Raw genomic sequence first — 22,590 nt, 5'->3', positions numbered from 1 at the left:
GAAGGAATAAATTCCAGACACAATACCACAAAAAGACAAAAAAAGTGAAGGGGTGAGAAGAAACTTTTGGACAAGTTTGTACAACTTGTGGCCCAGGTGGCTTTGAATGCGGCCCAACCCAAATTTGTAAACTTTCTTAAAACATTGAGATTTTTTGCGATTTTCTTTTTTTTAAAGCTCATCAGCTATCCTTAGTGATAGTGTAGTTTATGTGTGGCCCAAGACAATTATTTTTCTTCCAATGTGCCCCAGGGGAGCCAAAAGATTGGATATCCTGTTTTTGGAGGTGAGGGATGTGTTTACTGCCTTGGCTGTGGTGAGAGTTTCCTAGGTGCACAAATATGTCTGAATTAACTGTACATATCAAGGATGTGCAGCTTTGTGTACCAATTATACCTCAGTAAAACCATCACAAAAAGGAAAAGAACAAAAGAAATGCAAATTCCTAGACTCCACCCTGGACCTACAGGCCCAACCCTCTGGGGCTGCCCAGCCACCTGTCTCCAGCAAGGTGGGGGCCTGAGAAGCACTGCCCAGACCTTTGCTTCCCTAACAGACTATTTCACATCCTTCGCTAACTCCTCAGACCTCTTATACCGTGTCCTCACTCTCGGTCAATCACCTGCTTTCCTATTTCACTGAAGAGTCCAAGCACCTAGAAGACAGCTCGGTGTCTCCCAGCACCAAGTACCCCAGCTCCTGCTCAGCGCCCTTCTGCTTGGCTTTCCCTCTTGAGGCTGGAGAGGAACTGGCAGGGCAAACACGAATATTTGCCCTTGTGCACAAGAAGCTATTCAATGCAGCAGCCATGGCCACCCCTGGGAACTAGCTGGAAGCAGCTGGGGGTTGCCGGGGCGGAGGGGTGGGTGGGTGGGAATCTGCATCTTTAAAAGTTTCTAATTTCAACTTTTATTTTAAATATAGGGGATACATGTGCAGGTTTGTTGCCTGTGTATATCATGTTATGCTGAGGTCTGCAGTAAGGATCGCATCACTCAGACAACACGGTATCCAGTAGATAGTTTTATTGACTGGCCCCCACACCCCTGGACTCTCTCCCTCTGAGAATCTGCATTTTTCTTTTTTTCAGGATCCCTACATTTGAAGGAATCTGCATTTTAACAAGACTCTAGATGCTTCATAGGGACATTAGACTCATTCCTCCTCCTCACTTCCTGTCTGTTGGACCATTTTCTCAGCAATCTGTAAACATTAAAAAAAGAAACATTAAAAGAAACATTTAAAAAACATTAAAAAAAGAAACATTAAAAAAACATTAAAAAAAAATCTGCTCCATTAAAAAAAGAAACAAAAAACATCGATCCACATCCCTCTCCACTGCTTCATTTTCCAGCTCCAGGTCCTGCCTTCCCATTCTCTCTCAAACCTGCTCTGATCTTTGTCCAGCTCCTCACTGACCCCTTCACAGAGGCCCCCAGTGCACCCATGCGGTGAGATCAGCTTTGCAGAGGCCCCCAGTGCACCCACACAGTGAGGTAAGCTTTGGCTCTGGGCCTCTCCTCCCTGCGACTCTACCTGGGCACCAGCCAGCCCTCATTCCCTCCCTACTGCTTTTTTTTTTTTTGAAACAGGGTTTTGCTCTGTCACCCAGGCTGGAATACAGTAGTGCAATCATAGCTCACTGCAGTCTTGACCTCCTGGGCTCAAGCAATTCTCCCACCTCAGCTTCCTTAGTAGCTGGGACTACAGGCACACCACGCCCAGCTAATTTTTTGTATTTTTTGTAGAGGCAGGGTCTCACCATGTTGCCCAGGCTGGTCTCAAACTCCTGACCTCAAGTGATCCGCCCGCCTTGGCCTCCCAAAGTGTTGGGATTACAGGGGTGAGCCATGGTGCCTAGCCATTGCTATTTTTAAAATGTTGTTTCAAATACCCCCATGGTGTCACTCCCCTTGAGGATGCGTTGGGCCTTCCAGAGTAGGAAGAGGGAAAAAGAGACCTGGTTCACTTATGGTGAAGCCAGGAGAGGTGTCATGTTGGTCAAAATGCCTGCAGGCCCCTCCTGTTGCTGTGCTCCGGCCAGAAGCTGCACAGGGCATGGGCTCATAAATGCATCCACTCCCCGTGCTTTCCCAGGAGCGCCCAGGCCTGTCCTCAGTATCAAGTCAATCACGTTTTCAGCATGGTGGAGGGAGGCAGGTTCTGCGAATGCCGCAGGGTAGGTTAATCACACAGGCCAATCAAGTCCCTGTCGTTACCAGGATTGGCAGTGGCCAGCCCTCACTCCCATCTCGTTTCATTCTCGATAAAAATCACGTCACGTGGCCGGGCGTGGTGGCTCACACCTGTAATCCTAGCACTTTGGGAAGCCAAGGTGGGTGGATCACCTGAGGTCGGGAGTTCGAGACCAGCCTGAGCAACATGGAGAAACCCCGTCTCTACTAAAAATAGAAAAATTAGCCGGATGTGGAGGCGCGTGCCTGTAATCCCAGCTACTCAGGAGGCTGAGGCAGGAGAATCGCTTGAACCCGGGAGGTGGAGGTTGCTGTGAGCCGAGATCGCACCACTGCACTCCAGCCTGGGCAACACAGCTAGACTCTGTCTCAAAAACAAAACAAACAAACAAAAAATCACATCACTCTTTCCAACTGAAAGAGTATAATTTTAAAAAGTGTAAAAACTGCCAAATATAAGTCTACATTATTATCCATTGAACGTGCTCCACAAATCCCCCACCCTCCAAGATACTGGCATTCAATGAGGCACCCATGTGGGCTCTGCCTTGGACTTCTTCTTCCTCCTTGCCCTGCTTCTTTCCTCCATGCCTCTGAGAAGGAAATGCTCCTTCTTCATCTGGAACTGAGCTTCCCAAGGGCTTCTAAGCCTACTTTCCACGCCTTCCAAAGGGCCTTCCCACAGAGCCCTCCCTTCCTCCCTGCTGGCTTCCTCCCTCTCTGGGCTCATTTCCCAGTCTGTAAACATGCCACACGCTCATCCCCTCACTCATCCTCTCGGAGAAAACTACTGTCCTGTCAAACCGCTTTCTTCTTTCCTTTCCTTCATCACACAACGCAGCCAAGGGCGCAGAGTTGCTCAGGTCCCCGTGCAGCCCATGTCTCCCACCCACTCGCGCGGCCCAACCTCCGGTAATCAAATCCAACAGCCGTTTCTGTCCTCAACCTGCCACCCTTGCCTCCAGTTGAATTTGACAGAGCTCTACTGATTACTCTGTCTACATCTTAAAAACAAAATGGAAACCAACGAAAGAGGCAACACACACGACTCAATACGGACAGCAATACGATGGAGCATAAGACGGCCATGAAACACGACATTCACAAAGTTTTTTTTTTTTTTTTTGAGACGGAGTCTCGCTGTGTCGCCCACGCTGGAGTGCAGTGGTGCGATCTCTGCTCACTGCAAGCTCCACCTCCCGGGTTTACGCCATTCTCCCGCCTCAGCCTCCAAGTAGCTGGGACTACAGGCGCCCGCCACCTCGCCCGGCTAGTTTTTTGTATTTTTGGTAGAGACGGGGTTTCACCATGTTAGCCAGGATGGTCTCGATCTTCTGACCTCGTGATCCACCCGCCTCGGCCTCCCAAAGTGCTGGGATTACAGGCTTGAGCCACCGCGCCCGGCCAACATTCACAAAGTTTTAAAGAGCATTAGGATTTGCTTGTAATGTAAAGTTAGAAAGCCAAGCATAGTGCTCACACCTGTAAACCTAGCACTTTGGGAGGCTGAGGTGGGCCGATCACTCGAGGTCAGGAGTTCGAGACCAGCCTGGCCAAAATAGTGAAACCCTGTCTCTACTAAAAATACAAAAATTAGCCAGGCGTGGTGGAGGGCGCCTGTAATCCCAGCTACATAGGAGGCTGAGGTATGAGAATTGCTTGAACCCAGGAGATGCAGGCTGCAGTGAGCCGAGATTGTGCCACTGCACCCCCACCTGGGTGACAGAGCAAGACTGTCTCCAAAATGAACAAACAAAGTTAAGTGAAAAACTGCATATACAGCATCAGCTCAACTGTATGCATTTTATTTATTTTTTATTCATTTATTTTGAGACAGAGTCTCACTCTGTTGCCCAGGCTGCAGTGCAGTGGTGCAATCTCGGCTCACTGCAAGCTCTGCTTCCTGGGTTCATGCCATTCTCCTGCCTCAGCCTCCTGAGTAGCTGGGACTACAGGTGCCCGCCACCACACCTGGCTAATTTTTTCTATTTTTAGTAGAGATGGGGTTTCACTGTGTCAGCCAAGATGGTCTCGATCTCCTGACCTCGTGATCTGCCCTCCTTGGCCTCCCAAAGCGCTGGGATTGCAGGTGTGAGCCACTGCACCTGGCCCCACATTTTATTTTTTATTTCTTGGACGGAGTCTCACTCTCTTGCCAAGGTTGGAGTGCAGTGGTGTGATCTCAGCTCACTGCAGCCTCTGCCTCCTGGGTTCAAGCGATTCTATGCCTCAGCCTCCCAAGTAGCTGGGACTACAGGCGTGCCCCACCACACCCGGCTAAATTTTTTTTTTTTTTTTGGAGATGGAGTCTTGCTCTGTTGCCCAGGCTGGAGTGCAGTGGCATGATCTCAGCTCACTGCAACCTCCGCCTCCTGGATACAAGCAATTCTCCTGCCTCAGCCTCCCAAGTAGCTGGAACTACAGACACATACCACCACGCCCAGCTAACTTTTTTGTATTTTTAGTAGAGACAGGGTTTCACTGTGTTAGCCAGGATGGTCTCGATCTCCAGACATCATGATCCGCCTGCCTCGGCCTCCTAAAGTGCTAGGATTACAGGCGTGAGCCACCGTGCCCAGGATGGCTGGCCACTTTTTGTATGTTTAGTAGAGATGGGGTTTCACCATGTTAGCCAGGCTAGTCTCGAACTCCTGACCTCAAGGCCTGCCTCGGCCTCCCAAAGTGCTGGGATTATAGGTATGGGCCACTGTGCTCAGCCCTATATGCATTTTGAAAGACTAAGGGGAAATAAGAGTGGTTCCATCTGGCTGATGGAACTATAGATTATTTTTGTTTTCTCCTTTACTATCTTCTGTATTTTACAATAGGCTTTACAAACAAAAGTCAGAGATTAAAAGGGACATTTTTCTGGTCTGCCACCTGCTGGTGAATTCTAGCAACGTCCCAGGTTAAATTCAATTCAGTGCTTGCTCCTCCCTCTTCTCACTGTCTGAGCACCCTCCCTATAGTTCCCTCAGGCTTTAGCCTGACTTGCCATCTCGTTTCCATTCTGTGATCCTTTCCATCTTGTCTTGTGTATTTTCTGGTATAAATTGTTGTGGTAATATATGTTAGGTCCTCGCTATTTTCAAGTCATTACAACTTTTACCTCTTTCCATCTCTTTTCAGCGACTTTTTTTTTGAGGCGGAGTCTCACTCTGTTGCCAGGCTGGAGTGCAGTGGCGATCTTGGCTCACTGCAACCTCCGACTCCCGGGTTCCAGCGATTCTCCTGCCTCAGCCTCCCAAGTTGCTGGGATTACAGGCGTGTGCCACCACGCCCAGCTAATTTTTGTATTTTTAGTACAGATGGGATTTCACCATGTTGGCCAGGATGGTCTCGATCTCCTGACCTCGTGATCTGCCCGCCTCGGCCTCCCATAATACTGGGATTACAGGCGTGAGCCACCGCGCCCGGCCGAGACTTCTGCTTTGATTGAGCTTCTTTTAATAACACACACTCACCATGGGAGCGGGTGTGCTTTTAGGACCAGCTGATAGCCCTGGCAGAAGTGGGCGTTAGTTGAGGCAATCAGAAATCCTGGCAAAAGTGTAGTACGTGCTCTGGGAGGCACGTTAAGCCACAATTGGCAATCAATGCCCTTGGTCACATTAGTGAGAACGCCCTGGCAGCCGTGTGGAGGGTGGATTTGAGGACGTGGAGAGGCGTGTTTAAGACATGGCTGCCACTCTCTAGGAGTGACAGTAGGGATGGTGTGGAACAGGCAGATTAGAGAGCCGCCCAGCAGCAGGCCTCCGCAGGGACCCCCAAAGAGGGAGCAGTCATGACTGACCCCCAGTTTTCCAACACGGTGGGGTGAGCTGTGGTGCCATCAACCAAGGCAGGAATGCAGGCCTGTACGTCAGTGGGTTGTGGGGAAGGCTGGGTTTTGAATAAACTGAATATGAGACGGCCTCAGAACATCCATGCAGAAATGTAAACAGGTGGTGGAAAGTAAGGGCTCGAGAGATCTGAGTGTTACTGACATTAGGGTGTCGCTGAAACCCGAGTCCTGGACAACAATGCTTCAAGAGAAAACCCAGAATGAGGGAGATGCTGGAGACAGAAGCTGGTACACATGAGCATGGAGGGTCGGCCTGACAGAGGAGTGCAGAGGCAGAGATGGAAAAGGCAGAAGGAAAAATCCAGGAGTGCATATTGCATGTGGCAAGACTCCAGAAGGGGGCAGTGATCAGTAAGTGAACTGAAAGGGTCAGTAACCTAAGGGCTAAAAGTACATCACTTGATATGGCAATTAGGATGTCGCTGGTATCTGAAAGGAAGAGTCTGCACAGAGCAGCAACAATGACGCAGGACTGCAGGGGGGTGGGTGGTGCCTACGAACTGAGGGTATCAAGTAGAGACTCTTCCTGAACGTGTGTATGGGAAAAGATGCTCCAGAGGGAATAACAATGAGAAGGGGCTGCAGGGTGCAAGAGTCAGAGGACAAAATGAGACAATCTAGGTAAGGGTTTAGCACTATCTTGCATATAGTAAGTGCTCGATGCACACAAAGGGCTTTTATCGCACATTCATTAACTATATAATACTTTTAAATTTAAAAGACAAAAATCAGTCCAAGGAGCCTGCATACCAGTGGGGGAGAAAAACAATGAACAAAATAAATAAATTATATGGTACATTTGCTAATAGCAAATGCTAAGAAGAAAAAATAAATTGGGGAAAGAAGATATCAAATGTTGAAGAAAGGATACAATTTTAGATAGGGTGGCCTGGGCAGGCCTCACTGAGAAGGTGAGGTAAAGACCCAAAGGAGGTGAGGAAAGTAACTATAATCAGGGAGTAATAGAAAAATATTATCATCATTGTCAGAGCATTCTTCATATATTATTGTTACGGAAACATCTGGTTATTATTCTATTATTGCTACTCTCTTTGCTGCAATTAATTTTTTTTTTTTTTTTTTTTTGAGATGGAGTCTCGCTCTGTCACCCAGGCTGGAGTGCAGTGGTGCAATCTCGGCTCACTGCAACCTCTGCCTCCCAGGTTCAAGCGATTCTTCTGCCTTAGCCTCCCAAGTAGCTGGGATTACAGGCGACTGCCACCATGCCAGGTAATTTTGTTTTGTTTTGAGATGGAGTCTCGCTCTTGTCGCCCAGGCTGGAGTACAGTGGCACGATCTTGGCTCACTGCAACCTCCCCCTCCTGGGTTAAAGTGATTCTCCTGCCTCAGCCTCCCTAGTAGCTGGGATTACAGGTGCATGCCACCATGCCGGGCTAATTTTCATATTTTTAGAAGAGATGGGGTTTCACCATGTTGGCCAGGCAGGTCTTGAACTCCTGACCTCAGGTGATCCACCTGCCTCAGCCTCCCAAAGTGCTGGGATTACAGGCATGAGCTACCATGCCCAACCCACGATTAATGTTCTTATAATCACTGCCATCTCTGGGTGTCTAGTAGTTTCAGCAGTGGCATCCGGTAACCATGGTTTCTATTACAAAGGTGCATGGAATCTCGGAAAACCGGGGACAACAGTGTAATATGCTGTGTTGTCATCATAAGCTGTTTGTAAGGGCAGAAGCAAAGCCAAATGGAAACTGATAGTGCATGCAGCTGCTGCAAACGCAAAGCTGCTCATGTGTGTGCTGAGGGGAAAGAGGGCAGCCCCAGACTGATCTTTCAGTCCCATCTGTACACGTGAAATATCCACACAACAGAACCATCTTCAGCCCCAGAGGGCATTGACGCAGGCATCTCTGGAACAACAGGAAAGTGGTAACTCATCTCAAATCAGTGCAGATGGAGAGTGTGTGTAATTTAGAGGTCACAAGACAGGAGTGTTTCTACCAGAACACTGATTTGGTGGTTAGAAACAGGAATCTGCTGATACCATCTGGGAATAATTAAGACGAACAGGAAATTCTTGCTCTGTGCCAAACCGAGCCCAACACTGAGAATAAGGTGGGTGTGCAATAAGCACTTGCTGGATCACACTCAACAAGAGGGTTCAATGTTGCTTGCGACTGATGCATACAATGATTAAGAAGCCTGATCTAAAATAATAATTATTCTTTGCAATTCAGAGAAAAGGATCAAAAAAGGAAAAGAAAAGGAAAAATGTAGAAAAAGAATCTAAATGCCTGAGGACTCATCCTATCTTTACTCCATTTAAGAGGCTACAATATCTTTTAAAGCTAAATGTCAAGTGTTTCATTCCTTAACAGTCAGAGGCTTCTGTGAGTGGACAGCACAGGACAGAAAATGGGTTTTAAAGACAAAACCCCATTCTTCAACTCAGTTTAACAGAAATTTTGTAAAGATCTTAGTTACATTTTCTTTCTTTTTTTGAGACGGAGTCTCGCTCCGTTGCCCAGGCTGGAGTGCAGTGGCGCAATCTCGGCTCACTGCAACCTCTGTCGGCTGGGTTCAGGCGATTCTCGGGCCTCAGCCTCCCTGGTAGCTGGGCCTACAGGCATGCACCAGCACACCTGGCTAATTTTTGTATTTTTGGTAGAGATGAGGTTTTATCATGTTGGCCAGGCTGGTCTTGAACTCCTGGCCTCAAGTGATCTGTCTGCCTCAGCCTCCCGAAGTGCTGGGATTACAGGCACAGGCCACCATGCCTGGTCCTTAGTTACATTTTCTACATGTATTTATTACTTGAAGGGGGCCACTACTGAATTTATCTATTAAAACAAACAAAAACCCTCAAGATTAAAACTTGATAGCTTAACGAGCAGTGCTTAGAATATATAAAAATCTTTATTAAATTTCTTGTAAATGCCTGTGTAAACAGATTATAAGTATGTCTTTCTTGGCTACGAAACCAAAAGTGAACCATTGTAACGGCCAAGTAAAAGCTTATGAAGGAAGAAATTAAACAGGTCAACTACATTTTATGGCTCAAGGTAATAGCAATGTATGTGATATTTTTGTTATTATTATCATAGCCTTACCATGCAGCAGTTATTATATTTCATATATTTGTGAAAGTGTGCATACTATATTATATTCATTATATTCATGCATGGTGCATGCTTCTCTAAGGATCCCACAATCTGATCTCACAAACATTATCTATTCTACTTTAAGAATACAAACAGTGAAATATGGACTACGGGAAGATTATGACTGTGCCCAGGACTCCATAATGTGCCTGTCATGGAGCTGGGAATTCAGCCCCCTGATCACTGGGAACTCCTCAGCAGGAGGGGAACATGCAGGAGGAGGGAAGGGAGGAAGAGGAGGAGATGGAAAACTGGCTTCCAACTCGTTTCGCTGAATCTGTGACTGACTTAAGAAGCAGGGTATGAATTACCATGCGCTTTATTGCCTCCTCTTGGAAACATCCTTATGTCATTGCGCTGTGGCCAGAGCCCTGAAGGACATCTGCTCTCCTTGGGAGCTGCTGAGCCAGGGTGCCCGTGACGTCTTCAGAATCCTTTAGTCCCGACTGTAGGAGAAACTTGGCACAGGCCAAATGCTGACCTGCACAGGCCAGATGCAGGGCTGAGGGGTGACAAAAATCATGTGGACTTAAAAACACAACCCCTGGAGCAATACTGACCTTGTGAGTTGATAGTGCCCAATAAGAATATCGATTCTTTCAATATCTTCCATAATTCATTTTCACAACTTCACCTACACTAGATCAAAATATTTTTCTTTTTAACCTGATTGGGTTGAAAATAGTTTTAAAGATAACAAAACCAGTTAGAGAGGATTTAAGAAATTGATCTAGGCCGGGCGCGGTGGCTCACGCCTGTAATCCCAGCACTTTGGGAGGCTGAGGTGGGCAGATCACGAGGTCAAGAGTGTGAAACCAGCCTGACCAACATGGTGAAACCCCATCTCTACTAAAATTAAAAAATTAGCCAGGCGTGGTGGTGCGTGCCTGTAATCCCAGCTACTCAGGAGGCTGAGGCAGGAAAATCACTTGAACCTGGGAGGTGGAGGTTGCAGTAAGCACTGCACTCCAGCCTGGGTGACAGAGCAAGACTATCTCAAAAAAAAGAAAAAGAAAAAGAAAAAGAAACTGATCTAAAACAAGAAGCAACAGAGCAAGTTAACAAGATATAGGAGACATCCTCTCCATACTCCGGAATGCTCTAGAAACACACTTAAAATGGTACAAAAAACTTTCTAAAAGGTTTATTGAATTTGCTTTGTAAATAAAACTATCACCACAAATAATCATGTAACCAAAAAAACACTGTTGAACAAGCTTCCCACTCTGGGTATAGAAATCAATACTGAGGTTCCTGGTGTGCTGAGTTCAGGGGCACTGGTGGTTCTGCTGCCTTCCCTCCAGCAGAGAAGCGGTGTCCCTTCCTGGGCAGAGCAGCTGCCCTTTCCAGCCCTAGAGGGACTAGGTAGGTTCCTGCAAGTCTTTGAAGCATCAGAAAGATCTCACTAGGCCAAGTGCAGTGGCTCATACCTGTAATCCCTGCACTTTGGGAGGCCGAGGTGGGCAGATCACTTGAGGTCAGGAGTTTGAGACCAGCCTGGCCAACATGGTGAAACCTTGTCTCTACTAAAAATACAAAAATTGGCTGGGCATGGTGGTGGGCACCCGTAGTCCCAGCTACTTGGGAGGCAGAAGAATCGCTTGAACTTGGGAGGCAGAGGTTGCAGTGAGCCAAGACCATGCCACTACCCTCCCGACTGGGTAACAGCGTGACAAAAAAAAAAAAAAAAAAAAAGATTCCACTAAACCCTTGCAAGATGGTCTTTGGCTCACAAAATGTTAGAGGGTTTATTTTAAAGTCCCAGTCTAAAGAATTCGCTCTCAGAATGTTTCTGAATATTCTAAATAAAAAAAAAATAATAGTGAATATAGTTCCTAAATATACTCCAAAATGGATGACCTGCGAAGAACTGATACAATACCTGGCTAGCAAGTGTCATCATGGATTAGAAAGAAACTGCTTTTATGACGCATATATTGTTATGGTTTAAAATAATAACAAAGGTTAACAACAGCAGTTGTAATGAGTGGCAGTCATCATCACTGCTATAATAACAATTATATGAAGAGAAACAGATATTTTAAGGAAAAGTAGCTGAGCTATTAGAAGAATAATATTAAGGCTGGTCGCAGTGGCTCATGCCTGTAATCCCAGCACTTTGGGAGGCCAAGGCAGGTAGATTGTTTGAGGTCAGGAGTTCAAGACTAGCCTGGCCAACACAGGGAAACCCTGTCTGTACTAAAAATACAAAAATTGGCCAGGCATCGTGGTGCATGCCTGTAATTCCAGCTACTCAGGAGGCTGAGGCACGAGAATCACTTGAGCCAGGAGATGCACGTTGCAGTGAGCTGAAATGGTGCGCCACTGCACTCCAGCCTGGGCAACAGAGGGAAACTCTGTCTCAACAATACCACCATACGGCCGGGCGCGGTGGCTCAAGCCTGTAATCCCAGCACTTTGGGAGGCCGAGACGGGCGGATCACGAGGTCAGGAGTTTGAGACCATCCTGGCTAACACGGTGAAACCCCGTCTCTACTAAAAAATACAAAAAACTAGCCGGGCGAGGTGGCGGGCGCCTGTAGTCCCGGCTACTCGGGAGGCTGAGGCAGGAGAATGGCGTAAAAACCCGGGAGGCAGAGCTTGCAGTGAGCTGAGATCCGGCCACTGCACTCCAGCCTGGGAGACACAGCGAGACTCCGTCTCAAAAACAAACAAACAAACAAACAAAAAAAAACAATACCACCACAAAAAAAAAAAAAAAAAAGGAAGAATATAAAATCAATGTTTTAAATATAAAAGTGTATTGGTTATACTCAGTTTACTAATTTCCAAGGCATATACAAAATTAAACGGTACCTGATCGATTTTTTTCATCTTTAGAATTGATGTCAGCTCCCAAGGATAAGAGAGTCTGAATTGTACTTGTATGTCCTTCCTGAATTGAAACAAATTTGTTATCACTGTGAGGGGGATAAAAGAAAACCTTTTGCAAACCAAAAAGTATCTGAGACAGGCCTCAATCAATTTAGAAGTTTATTTTGCCAAGGTTAAGGACATACCCGAGAGACAGATCTGTGTCTCTCTCCAAAGATGATTTTGAGGGCTTCAATATTTAAAGGGGAAGAGGGCTGGAGTGAAAAGGAGGGGAGGGTACGGTCACATTACTGAATCCACGCTGCAGGATAAAAGGAGTAGGTGGGGGGAATAGGCAACGATACATTAAATATCTCCTTCTGCTCAGTAAATTGGCACTTTACATAAGATAAGGTGAATATAAAATAGCTACCTGTGGAAATATTTAACCCTTTATCTGTAGCTATCTGCTTAGGAACAAAAGGAAAGGCAGCTTTCCGTATGACTCAGCTTTCAGTTTAATTTTTTTTTCTTTTGGCAGAGTGACTTGGGGATCTTAAGTTTTTATTTTCCTTTCACACTTTAAACCCAGACTCTGACATACATTAGGCACCTTTTCTAAAACAGTCAACTGCTAAAAGTGAATTTTCATATCTTTTTTCCCCTAATTTATTATTTTTTTTTTTGTAGAGACAAAGTCTCACTATGTTGCCCAGACTGATTGCAAACTCCTGGGCTCAAGGGATCCTCCCACCTCAGCCTCCCAAAGTGTTGGGATTAGAGGTGTGAGCCACTGTGCCTGGCCAAATTTTCATATCTAAAGTAAGATAGTGTATCATTCTCAATTCTAGTATAAATCATTAAATAAACATTTTGGTGACATTTAATTATTAGAATATAGATGATCAACTCTGTGGGCCTAATTACTGACCCAATGCAGTTAGTTTCCATCATTGTGAGCAGTACAAATCTTGTGATTTATACAGAACCCAAAACTCTAAAATTTCCCAAGCAAATACACTCTTCGTTAAAATCTTTTTTTTTTTTTTTTTTTTTTTGAGACTGAGTCTGGCTCTGTCGCCCAGGCTAGAGTGCAGTGGCCGGATCTCAGCTCACTGCAAGCTCCGCCTCCCGGGTTTACGCCATTCTCCTGCCTCAGCCTCCCGAGTAGCTGGGACTACAGGCGCCCGCCACTTCGCCCGGCTAGTTTTTTGTATTTTTTAGTAGAGACGGGGTTTCACCGTGTTAGCCAGGAGGTCTGGATCTCCTGACCTCGTGATCCGCCCGTCTCGGCCTCCCAAAGTGCTGGGATTACAGGCTTGAGCCACCGCGCCCGGCCCTTCGTTAAAATCTTTAGGGCACAGATAAACTAGAAAAGATCATAACCTCTCATAAATGGGAATTCCTATTACAGCTAGTAGGAATTATTATATTTTGTAAAATAAAATATTATTTATAAAATAAATAAATATATATATTTGAGATGTAGTCTGGGTGGGGTGCAGTGGCATGATCTTGGCTCACTGCAACCTCTGCCTCCTGGGTTCAAGTGATCCTTCTGCCTCAGCCTCCTTAGTTGCTGGGACTACCGGCATGCGTCACCACACCCAGCCTAAATTTTTTTGTAATTTTTTTAGCAGAGACAGGGTTTCACCATGTTGGCCAGGATGGTCTTGATCTTTTTTTTTTTTTTCTTGCTCTGTTGCCCAGGCTGGAGTGCAGTGGCCGCAATCTCGGCTCCCTGCAAGCTCCTTCTCCCAGGTTCATGCCATTCTCCTATCTCAGCCTTCCTAGTAGCTGGGACTACAGGCACCTGTCACCATGTCCAGCTAATTTTTTGTATTTTTAGTAGAGATGGGGTTTCACCATGTTAGCCAGGATGGTCTTGATCTCCTGACCTCATGATCCACCTGCCTCGGCCTCCCAAAGTGCTGGGATTACAGGAGTGAGTCACCACGCTCGGCCTATGAAATAATTTATACACTCTTTGTCTAGTCAGTTAGTCTGCTACTATGTGATGAGACTACAATTAAGGTTCCAGGTTCACTCTTCCTATGGGAGGACCCTGTGGCCACAGAGCACATCCATGTGTATCTACCCAGCTGCTCGAAAGCAAGACATCAGGCAGGAGAATGCAATTGATTAGAAAAACAAGTAGGCCAGGCGTAGTGGCTTACACCTGTAATCCCAGCACTTTGGAAGGCCGAGGTGGTTGGATCATGAGGTCAAGAGTTCAAGACCAGCCTGGCCAACATGGTGAAACTCCGTCTCTACTAAGAATACAAAAATTAGCCAGGCATGGTGGCACGCACCTGTAATCCAGCCTGGGCAACAGAGCAAGACTCCATCTCAAAACAAAAGCAAAAACAAAAACAAATAAACAAAAAAACAAAAAATAAGTAAAGGCATAGAGCCAATAGATAATGTTAAGGATAATATGCAAAACGCTCCTAGCATTTAAAATAGCTACTTTTCCACTGAAAATGTTTGTTTATCTTCAATATTTCACACCCCAGAGAGCCTAGTAAATGCAATTCTCTTGCCCTGGCTGAAGAGTTCTTAACTTCTGGAATCCAGTATAAGAACGGAGAGCCAAGAATTTCATACAATGGGTATTTATGGCTTCAAATAACATTATTCCTGAAAACAAAAACCTGTGTGTGAGCGGGGAGGCACTTTATGGAGTAAAAGTTTTTTTTTTAAGTAAGTTTTTGCCTAGAAACAAATTCAAGTTAGGTTTCTGTTTTTTTTTTTTTTTTTTTGAGACGGAGTCTCGCTCTGTCGCCCAGGCTGGAGTGCAGTGGCGCGATCTCGGCTCACTGCAAGCTCCGCCTCCCGGGTTCACGCCATTCTCCTGCCTCAGCCTCCCGAGTAGCTGGGACTACAGGCGCCCACAACCGCGCCCGGCTAATTTTTTGTATTTTTAGTAGAGACGGGGTTTCACCGTGGTCTCGATCTCCTGACCTTGTGATCCGCCCGCCTCGGCCTCCCAAAGTGCTGGGATTACAGGCTTGAGGGTTTCTGTTTGAAGAGATAAACTGCTTCAGAATCCTGACCATTTCAGAAGAATATCATGGGCAATTTCCTCCACAGAGATGGGGCCAAAGAAACCAGGCTACGGAGCTACCCATCAATGGAGTAAGGCAAGCCTTGGGGAAGCTGGGACAATGTTTTAAGAAGTAACAAACCTTAGCTGCATAATGAAGTGCTGTGAGGTGGGTTGATGTGGCTCTCACATCTACATCGATGCCAAGTTCAGAGACCAAGAATCGGATGGCTTTGTTCTGCCCTGTGACAGCTGCCCTGTGCAGAGCGTGGGCACCCAGGCTGTCTTCTGCTGAAAGGCAAGCCTAGTGGGCAGAGGAGAGAAAGGAGAAAAGGTCAAAGATAAGAAACAGGGCAACTCAGATCTGGGCACCTGCTGGCGCTTCAGCAACACTGAGCTGTTTACGGATAGCTCTCTGGGTGGAGGATATGTAGCTTTTGTCTCATCCTCAAAGGACTCTTTTTTTTTTTGAGACAAAGTCTCACTCTGTTGCTCAGGCTGGAGTGCAGTGGTGCAATCTTGGCTCACTGCAACCTCCATCTCCTTCATTCAAGCAAGTCTCCTGCCTCAGCCTCAGGTGTGTGCCACTACACCTGGCTAATTTTTATATTTTCAGTAGAGATGGGTTTTAACATGCTGGCCAGGCTAGTTTCAAATTCCTGACCTTAGGTTACCCACCTGCTTTGGCCTCCCAAAGTGCTGGGATTACAGGCATGAGCCATCGTGCCCTGCTCTCAAAAAAGGGCTCTCTAATCAAAAAGATGGTTATGATTCAATGTTCCAGGCTATGGTGCCAAAAGCACTCTCAGCAGAGACAATTTGTTGTTATTATTGCTATAAAACAGCTACCATTTACTGAATATTTTGCCAACTGCTTTATGTACATTATATTATTTAATCCTCCTACAACTTTCTGAAGAAACTAAATTTCTCTCCATTTTACAGATGGGAACACTGGTGCTTAAAGAGGTCACCAAGTCGCAGAGAGAGTTTGGAAGGGCTGGGGAATGGAACCTGGGATCTGAGCAACGATGTGCTCTGTTTATCCTGTGACCTAAAATGTGTAAGAAGAACCAAAAGAATAAAAACACAACCATTTTTATACCCCATGTTCATCAAGGAGCAGCCTAGCGACATCGATGTGACCACACTGGATTGCATCCATCAAGGGGGTGACGCCACAGTTGTCTCTGTAGTCTGGTTCATATTGGCACCTAGAGCCAAAACCCCAAGTAAGAGCTGAGAAAATTCACCACCTCAAACCCAAGGGACAGTTGACACCTGATCATCTGCAGGTGGACTGCATGTGTGGAAATGGCCTGTGAGCGTGGAGCTCTCTCTATTCTCCCCCACCTTAGTGTCTGAACTGAGCGCTAAGCCTTCAGGAGCATGATAGTCTTCCCCAGCAGACCCGTTGTTCCTCTAACCTTCTCCATCCCATTTGACAGCACTTGGTCTCTTCAGCTTCCTGCACCAGAGGCCCTGAAGTCATCCCTTGCCACTACCTTTCTCTCATCCTTCCTAATCAATTGATTACCCCCATCCCTCAATTCCACAGCCAAAATATTTAAGACATCTGTGTCCAAGCTGGGCACGGTGGCTCACGACTGTAATCCCAGCACTTTGGGAGACCGAGGTGGGTGGATCACCTGAGGTCAGGAGTTCAAGACCAGCCTGGCCAACATGGTGAAACCCTGTCTCTACCAAAAATATAAAAAATTAGCTGGGTGTGGTGGTGTGCACCTGCAATCCCAGCTACTTAAGAGGTTGAGGCAGGAGAATCGCTTGAGCCTGGGAGGTGGAGGTTGCAGTGAGCTGAGATTGCGCCGCTGCAGTCCAGTCTGGGCAACAAGAGGGAAACTCCATCTCAAAAACTTAAAAAAAAAAAAAAAAAAGGGAAAATCCTCAATGTGGCTGATAGCATTCACCCTCCCCTTCAATGTTCAGGCTTCAGCATATTCTAGGCGTCTTTCGGTTTCTTCAATCTACCACACTTTTTCCTGGCTGGGAGCATCCGTGGGTGCTGTTATTGCTGTCTGGAATGCTCCCTTGCCTCCCGCTTTCAGCTAATTTCTTTTTCTCCTTCAGGTCACAGCTTAAACACTGGCGCTGAGATTCTTTACTCTTAAGCCAAATTGGGTCTTCCCATTATTTGTTCTGTAAGGATCCTGCAAGTCCTTGTAATGCACACCGGACTTTCGGGACTCCTTCATGGTGCGTCTTTCCTGCCAGTCTGTGAGTTCCAGGAGGGTAGAAACTACATGAGTCTTGTTCTGTTGTGGCCCCCGCACCTGGTACAGGGCTTACTTTATATTAAGCGCTAAATGAATTTGTATAAATGCTTGTTGAAAAAAATAGAAAAATGGATGATTTTGCCACTGAAAACATTTCCCCAGATCTTTATTTTTTATATTCTTTAACTGCTTATGTCTTTTATTTTTCTTTTGAAAGCCTAATTTCTTTCTTAAAAATGTGTCTGAGCTCTTTACATAGCACTGATAATAACTCTTTGTCATAGTTAGCAAATATTTTCCCCAACTTGTTGTATTGTTCTTACCTCTTAAGAAGCACCTTGACTGCCTCTAAATGGCCATGCATTGCTGGGAGGAGAAAGCTGACAATTAGAGCTTTTTAGTGCACACATAAAATACTTCCTGCCTCCTCGCTTTGCTCTCTGCCCCATTCTATTAGTGATAGCTTACAAGAAGGAGTCATTAAATATGGTACACTGTTACTGCCCTACACAAATAAATATTTAACTGGATAAAGTGGTAAACAATAATGTTTTCACTTTATATGTATGCAGTCAACACTTGATTATCTTATCTTTACGTGCACTTTCACGGGAAACTTTCAATCCTAAACTTACGCTTCTGTGCTGCTAATCCCCAAGGCTAGTCCATTTTTGCCCAGGAAATGCAAAATATTGTAATAGTAATCCATGACAAAATAGCCTGGATTTAATTCCCCTACCAAAAGTAACTATACTCAAAGGTTATGACTATTTGTCTTCCCCTACTTTGGGTGAATGATGGAGTGCTGATTGTTTCTCCAGGGGAGAAACTGGTCAAATAATTTATGAGCTAAAAAAAAGTTTTCTACTTACTTGCAAAGCTTTAGAAAGGATTCCTTGGTCCCTAATTGCCAACTGTGGCTCATGCCTGTAATCCCAGCACTTTGGGGGGCCGAGGTGGGTGGATCACCTGAGGTCAGGAGTTCGAGACCAGCCTGGCCAACATGGTTAAACCCGTCTCTACTAAAAATATGAAAATTAGCTGGGCGTGGTGGCACGCGCCAGTAATCCCAGCTACTCAGGAGACTTAGGCACGTGAATCACTTGAACCTACAAGGCAGAGGTTGCAGTGAGCCGAGATCACACCACTGTATTCCAGCCTGGGCGGCAGAGCATGACCCTGTCAAAAAAAAACCAAAAAACAAAAAACAAAAAGCAACACTATAAAATGTCACAAGTGATGATTTTTAGAGAAACTAAAAGCCCTGTATCCTAATCAGTGTACTATCTAGAAAGCTACAAGTTATTTTCTGAATTTTTTGATCTAGACTCTTGAGCTCCTTAATATCTAATTTCTGAAATTACAGTAGTTTTACTTTTTACTAATTGCTTTTCTTTTTACTTTCTTCAAACAAATGAGCAAATAGAAACTTTTTACTAATTTAAAATAATCTACAAATAGCTAATTCAGAGTTAAGAATCACTACTCCAAATTATAAAAACTGTAACCCAAATTTACATTAGATGTTATTGGGCCAAGGCATTTAATTATGAGTACTATATTTATTTAAATGTATAGCACTATGGTAGAGTAACGATGTAAACATGATAAAGAAAATAGCACTAACCTTCAAGAGTAACGATGTAAACATGATAAAGAAAATAGCACTAACCAGTTACTTCGTGCTATGTGCCAAGCATCTTCTAAAGGATTTACAAATATCACGCTCTTTAAACTCTACCACAACCCTGAGACATACCATCACTGACATTATTTGGTGGATGAGGAAACTTGCTCAAGAGAGAGACTGATTTCCTTGCCCAAGGCCAAAGACTATGTACCACAGAACCAGCTCATGGGCAAATAATCTAGGGAGGATAACAACAGATACATATGAAAAATAAACTAATACAACAGCATGCTAGCCAAGTTATGTTAGTTTTAGAAATTGATTATATGCCAAAAGGCCCCTAAATGCTCTTTTTTTTTGAGATGGAGGTTTGCTCTTATTGCCCAGGCTGTAGTGTAATGTAGTGCAATCTTCGCTCAGTACTACCTCTGCCTCCTGGGTTCAAGTCATTCTCTGGCCTCAGACTCTAGAGCTCCCGAGTAGCTGGGATTACAGGGAGCCGCAACCATGCCCGGCTAATTTTTGTATTTTTAGTAGAGATGGGGTTTCACCATGTTGGCCAGACTGGTCTTGAACTCCTGACCTCAGGTGATCCACCTGCCTCCAGCATCCCAAAGTGTTGGGATTACAGGCGTGAGCCACTGTACCTGCGCACCCCCCACCCCCTCCTCCACCCAGATGTTCTTTTTCTCTGCCTTCTGTTTTCCAAAATCCTCTTTTCCCCAGAAGGTAACCTGAACAAGATGAGGTTGGGCAGTGCTGGGTGAAGCAGCCACATGTGTGTACTGCACGCCTGCAGAGCTGTAGGCTGTACCTGCAGTGTGCAGAGGAGTCCTTCTAATTTTGCTCTCTGTCTTCCAGGCATCTGGGCAAACAGTGAGCAGGTACTGGAGAATCAGAGGGTCGCCTTCTCGACTGGCAATGTGGAAACTGTTCCAGCCATCTTTGTTCTTCAGGAGTGGATTGGCGCCATGTTCCACCAGCTCCTGGATCACCCCCAGGTTCTTCCTTGTGCAGGCCATCATCAGAGGAGTCCTAAGGCCAACCAGGAGAAGCTGTCAGATGGAAGCAGCTGAGACATTAGAAGCCAGGGGCCAGGTCTTCAAAACACACACATCCTTGGCACAGATAGGAAACCTAGAGGGTTGGGGCTCTGGCAGGCAGGAAACAGCTTTGACCGGCGACCTCTGTGCCTTCTGTGAGGACCCTGGGAGAAATAATAAGGGGAAAATGATTGTAACGAATGTGTACCTAGAGGAGAGGGTGCCTGGGAGACAAAGCTGCTTATGAGCTAGTTCACAGGAGAGCAGTGAATTGGGGCAGAGCTAAGAAAACCCACAGACAACCCTCAAAACAACCGGGTCTATTCCCCTGCCCCAGTGGGGAAGACGTACTTCCCCATGTTCCTAAAGAGGTTCACACCCTCTAACGAACCTGACCTAGTGAGTACTGAAATCAGCGTCAGTCTAACAAATGAAATGCAATTGGCTTGTGTGATGGTGTGGTTTGACTGTGGTGGTTATCCAAGGCTGCACGTATGTGATACAGCTGCACAGTGCTCTACACACACAAGTGCGTGAATAACTCAGGAATTCTGGATATTGATTGGAGCAATGTCAACTGAAACCATGCATTGATGCAGAAGTAACTGAGCTAAATGTCTCCAGAACGTCGCATCCAGGAGCTATCTGTACAGTGCACACACTTCATTGTTTGGTAACATTCTGTTTGGTTATATTCTACATTATTCTGTGCTCTAGAAAGGGAGGTGACTGGCCGGGTCAGTTAACCAACAAGGGCAAGAACGACAGACTCTGCAGGTCAACTGCGTTTTAAGGGAAAGTTGGGCAGGAGGTCCCTGCCGCTGGGCAGGCCTGGGGTGAGACTAGGAGCTGAAAATAGCTATGGTGTCCGAGGGGATGGAGAAGCACAAGGAACTCGCTACGACTCTGCGGGTAGAGACGAGGCTGGGTGTCTCCACACCTACCAGTCGGCCTTCTTCAGGCAGTCGACCGCTGCCCCCTGGCCCAGCAGGTAGCGCACGCAGTCTCGGTGGCCCATGGAGGCCGCCTCGTGCAGAGGCCTCTTGTAGTCTCGATTGGTGGCCTCGATGTCCATGCCCCAGGCCTCGGCCAGATAGGCTAGCACGTCCCGATGCCCGTGGCGCGCGGCGCAGTGCAGGAGGGTCTCCCCGGCTGGCGCCGGGCAGCCCCCGGCCGCCTGCAGCTCCTCCTGCAGGGCGCGCAGCCGGCCCTCCTGCACCAGCCTGTAGAGGCGCCGCGGGTCCCCAGGCTGGGCCATCGCCGCGGGTCGGGCCAGGCTGTGCGGGACGGCGGCGGGCGGGACACCGGCGGCCGGGCAGGGAGAGGCCGAGGGCGAGTGGAACTTTCCGCCTCTTCGCGCAACCTGCCCCGCGCGCCGCGGACCCGGCAGAACCGCCTCTCACGCCCCCGGCCTTGTCCCCGGCAGACCTGCCTCCTCACGCCCCCGGCCTAGTCCGCAGGCCGGCTGGCCCCTCACAACCCCGGCCTGCCCCGCATGGGAGAAGCCGCGGTCCCGGGCACCGGGCGGTTTTTCTTCAGGGACGGGGCGGTCCGGGGTGAGCGCGGAGGGGCCTGGGGATCCGAGAGTACTCGAGTCCGCCGTCCTGGAGCTGCCGGGGCCGATTCAGGACTGAACACGTGAAGGAGTGGGACGCGCCGTTACACCGCAAAGACCCGAAGCGGAGGGTCCGGCAGGGCGCGCACAGCCTAGCCCCGCGCCGGGCAGGGTGGCTCCTGAGGCAGCCGGGCCAAGCGTGACCTGCCCCACGCGCGTCCTCAAGGCCGCCCTAGCCTCCAGCCACTGGGGACCGGCGTTCCTGCGCTCCGCCCCAGTCCCCGCCCTTCGACAGCCGCGACTCCGCGGGAACCCAGGCAGCTCGAAGGAACTCTGGGAAAGTTTCCCCGCTCCGCCCCGGCCCGAGCGGAAGCGCAGATGGGGCGTGGCCCGGTAGCAGTGGCCGCGCCCCCATCGATTGCGCATTTCGATTGGCCTTAGGGGCCGTCTGTCAGCACGCCCCCTCCGGTCTCGTGTCCCGATTGGTCACAATGGCCGTCTGTCTGGCTCCGGCGGCGGGCGCTTCCCGGGACTGCGGCGGGGCGGAGCTCGCGGAGGAAGTCGGCGGGCGTCTCGGGTTCCAGGTCCCGGCCAGAGGAGGAGCTAGCTACTGGGGGACGCTGGGCTGGGCGGCCGGCGGCGCGGGCCCGGCGGCGGCGGCGGCGGCGGCGGGGCCCGGGTCCGGAGCGCCACAGTGCGTGAGGCAGCAGACGTGGCAGGGAGTGTGGGAGGGGCTCCGCCGTGTGGAAAACTTAACCTTCGGGGTGTCCTGCGCTGGGGGTCCGGGCCCGGGGTGGGGCAGCGGGGGTCCGGGGGGCGCGAGGCTGGGCTCGGGCAAGCGCGGGCGTGGGGGCTCTGCCACCCGGGCCGTGGGCAGGTGGAGGGCACGGCGGGGGTGCGTGGGGGAGGCCAGGGCGCTCACTGAGCTCGTTCGGGAGCGGCCCCCGCGCTGCCCCCCAAGGCCAAGAAGGCTCAGCGTGTGGGTTCTCGGGGCTGGAGGGGCACGCGCGAGGACGTGGCCTCGGCTGCTGGCAGGCCAGCTTTCCCGTCTACTGTGACGTTTTGACCTTGGGCAAGTCATTTTTCGCTGCCCTCTGCCCCTGT

At 47.9% G+C, this 22,590-nt stretch overlaps 1 protein-coding gene across 5 annotated transcripts; it reads right to left on the bottom strand.

Annotated features, from left to right (window-relative positions):
• Positions 1–1,012: 1,012 nt before the first annotated feature.
• LOC105494367 (ankyrin repeat domain 16) lies at positions 1,013–21,851 on the bottom strand. Of its 5 annotated transcripts, XM_071070511.1 has the most exons (8): positions 20,876–21,842; positions 19,703–19,923; positions 17,582–17,624; positions 16,130–16,238; positions 15,167–15,328; positions 11,982–12,060; positions 9,476–9,666; positions 1,013–1,203 (listed from the first exon to the last, which is right to left on the bottom strand). In XM_071070511.1, the coding sequence occupies exons 1-7, from the start codon at positions 21,187–21,189 to the stop codon at positions 9,509–9,511; spliced, it is 1,086 nt and encodes a 361-aa protein (XP_070926612.1). In that variant the 5' UTR covers positions 21,190–21,842; the 3' UTR covers positions 1,013–1,203; positions 9,476–9,508. The 5 variants fall into 5 exon arrangements, with proteins under 5 accessions (XP_070926612.1, XP_070926613.1, XP_070926614.1 ...); XM_071070512.1 differs by lacking the exon at positions 9,476–9,666 and having other exon boundaries at positions 20,876–21,848; XM_011762722.2 differs by lacking the exon at positions 1,013–1,203 and having other exon boundaries at positions 8,926–9,666; positions 20,876–21,843.
• Between the last annotated feature and the right edge of the window lie 739 nt (positions 21,852–22,590).

Source organism: Macaca nemestrina, chromosome 9 (assembly GCF_043159975.1).
Source record: "Macaca nemestrina isolate mMacNem1 chromosome 9, mMacNem.hap1, whole genome shotgun sequence".
Classification (NCBI taxonomy): Eukaryota; Metazoa; Chordata; class Mammalia; order Primates; family Cercopithecidae; genus Macaca; species Macaca nemestrina.
This window is presented reverse-complemented; position numbering and strand designations above follow the sequence as displayed.

Excerpts from the sequence above, each read along its gene's own strand:
- LOC105494367 (XM_011762722.2), bottom strand. The coding sequence starts at position 21,189 with ATGGCCCAGCCTGGGGACCCGCGGCGCCTCTACAGGCTGGTGCAGGAG. Across the intron at positions 15,329-16,129 it reads TGCTCCTTGATGAACATGGG|GCTTGCCTTTCAGCAGAAGA; the intron begins GTATAAAAATGG and ends TCTGCCCACTAG. Across the intron at positions 12,061-15,166 it reads CACTTCATTATGCAGCTAAG|GAAGGACATACAAGTACAAT; the intron begins GTTTGTTACTTC and ends GTTTCAATTCAG.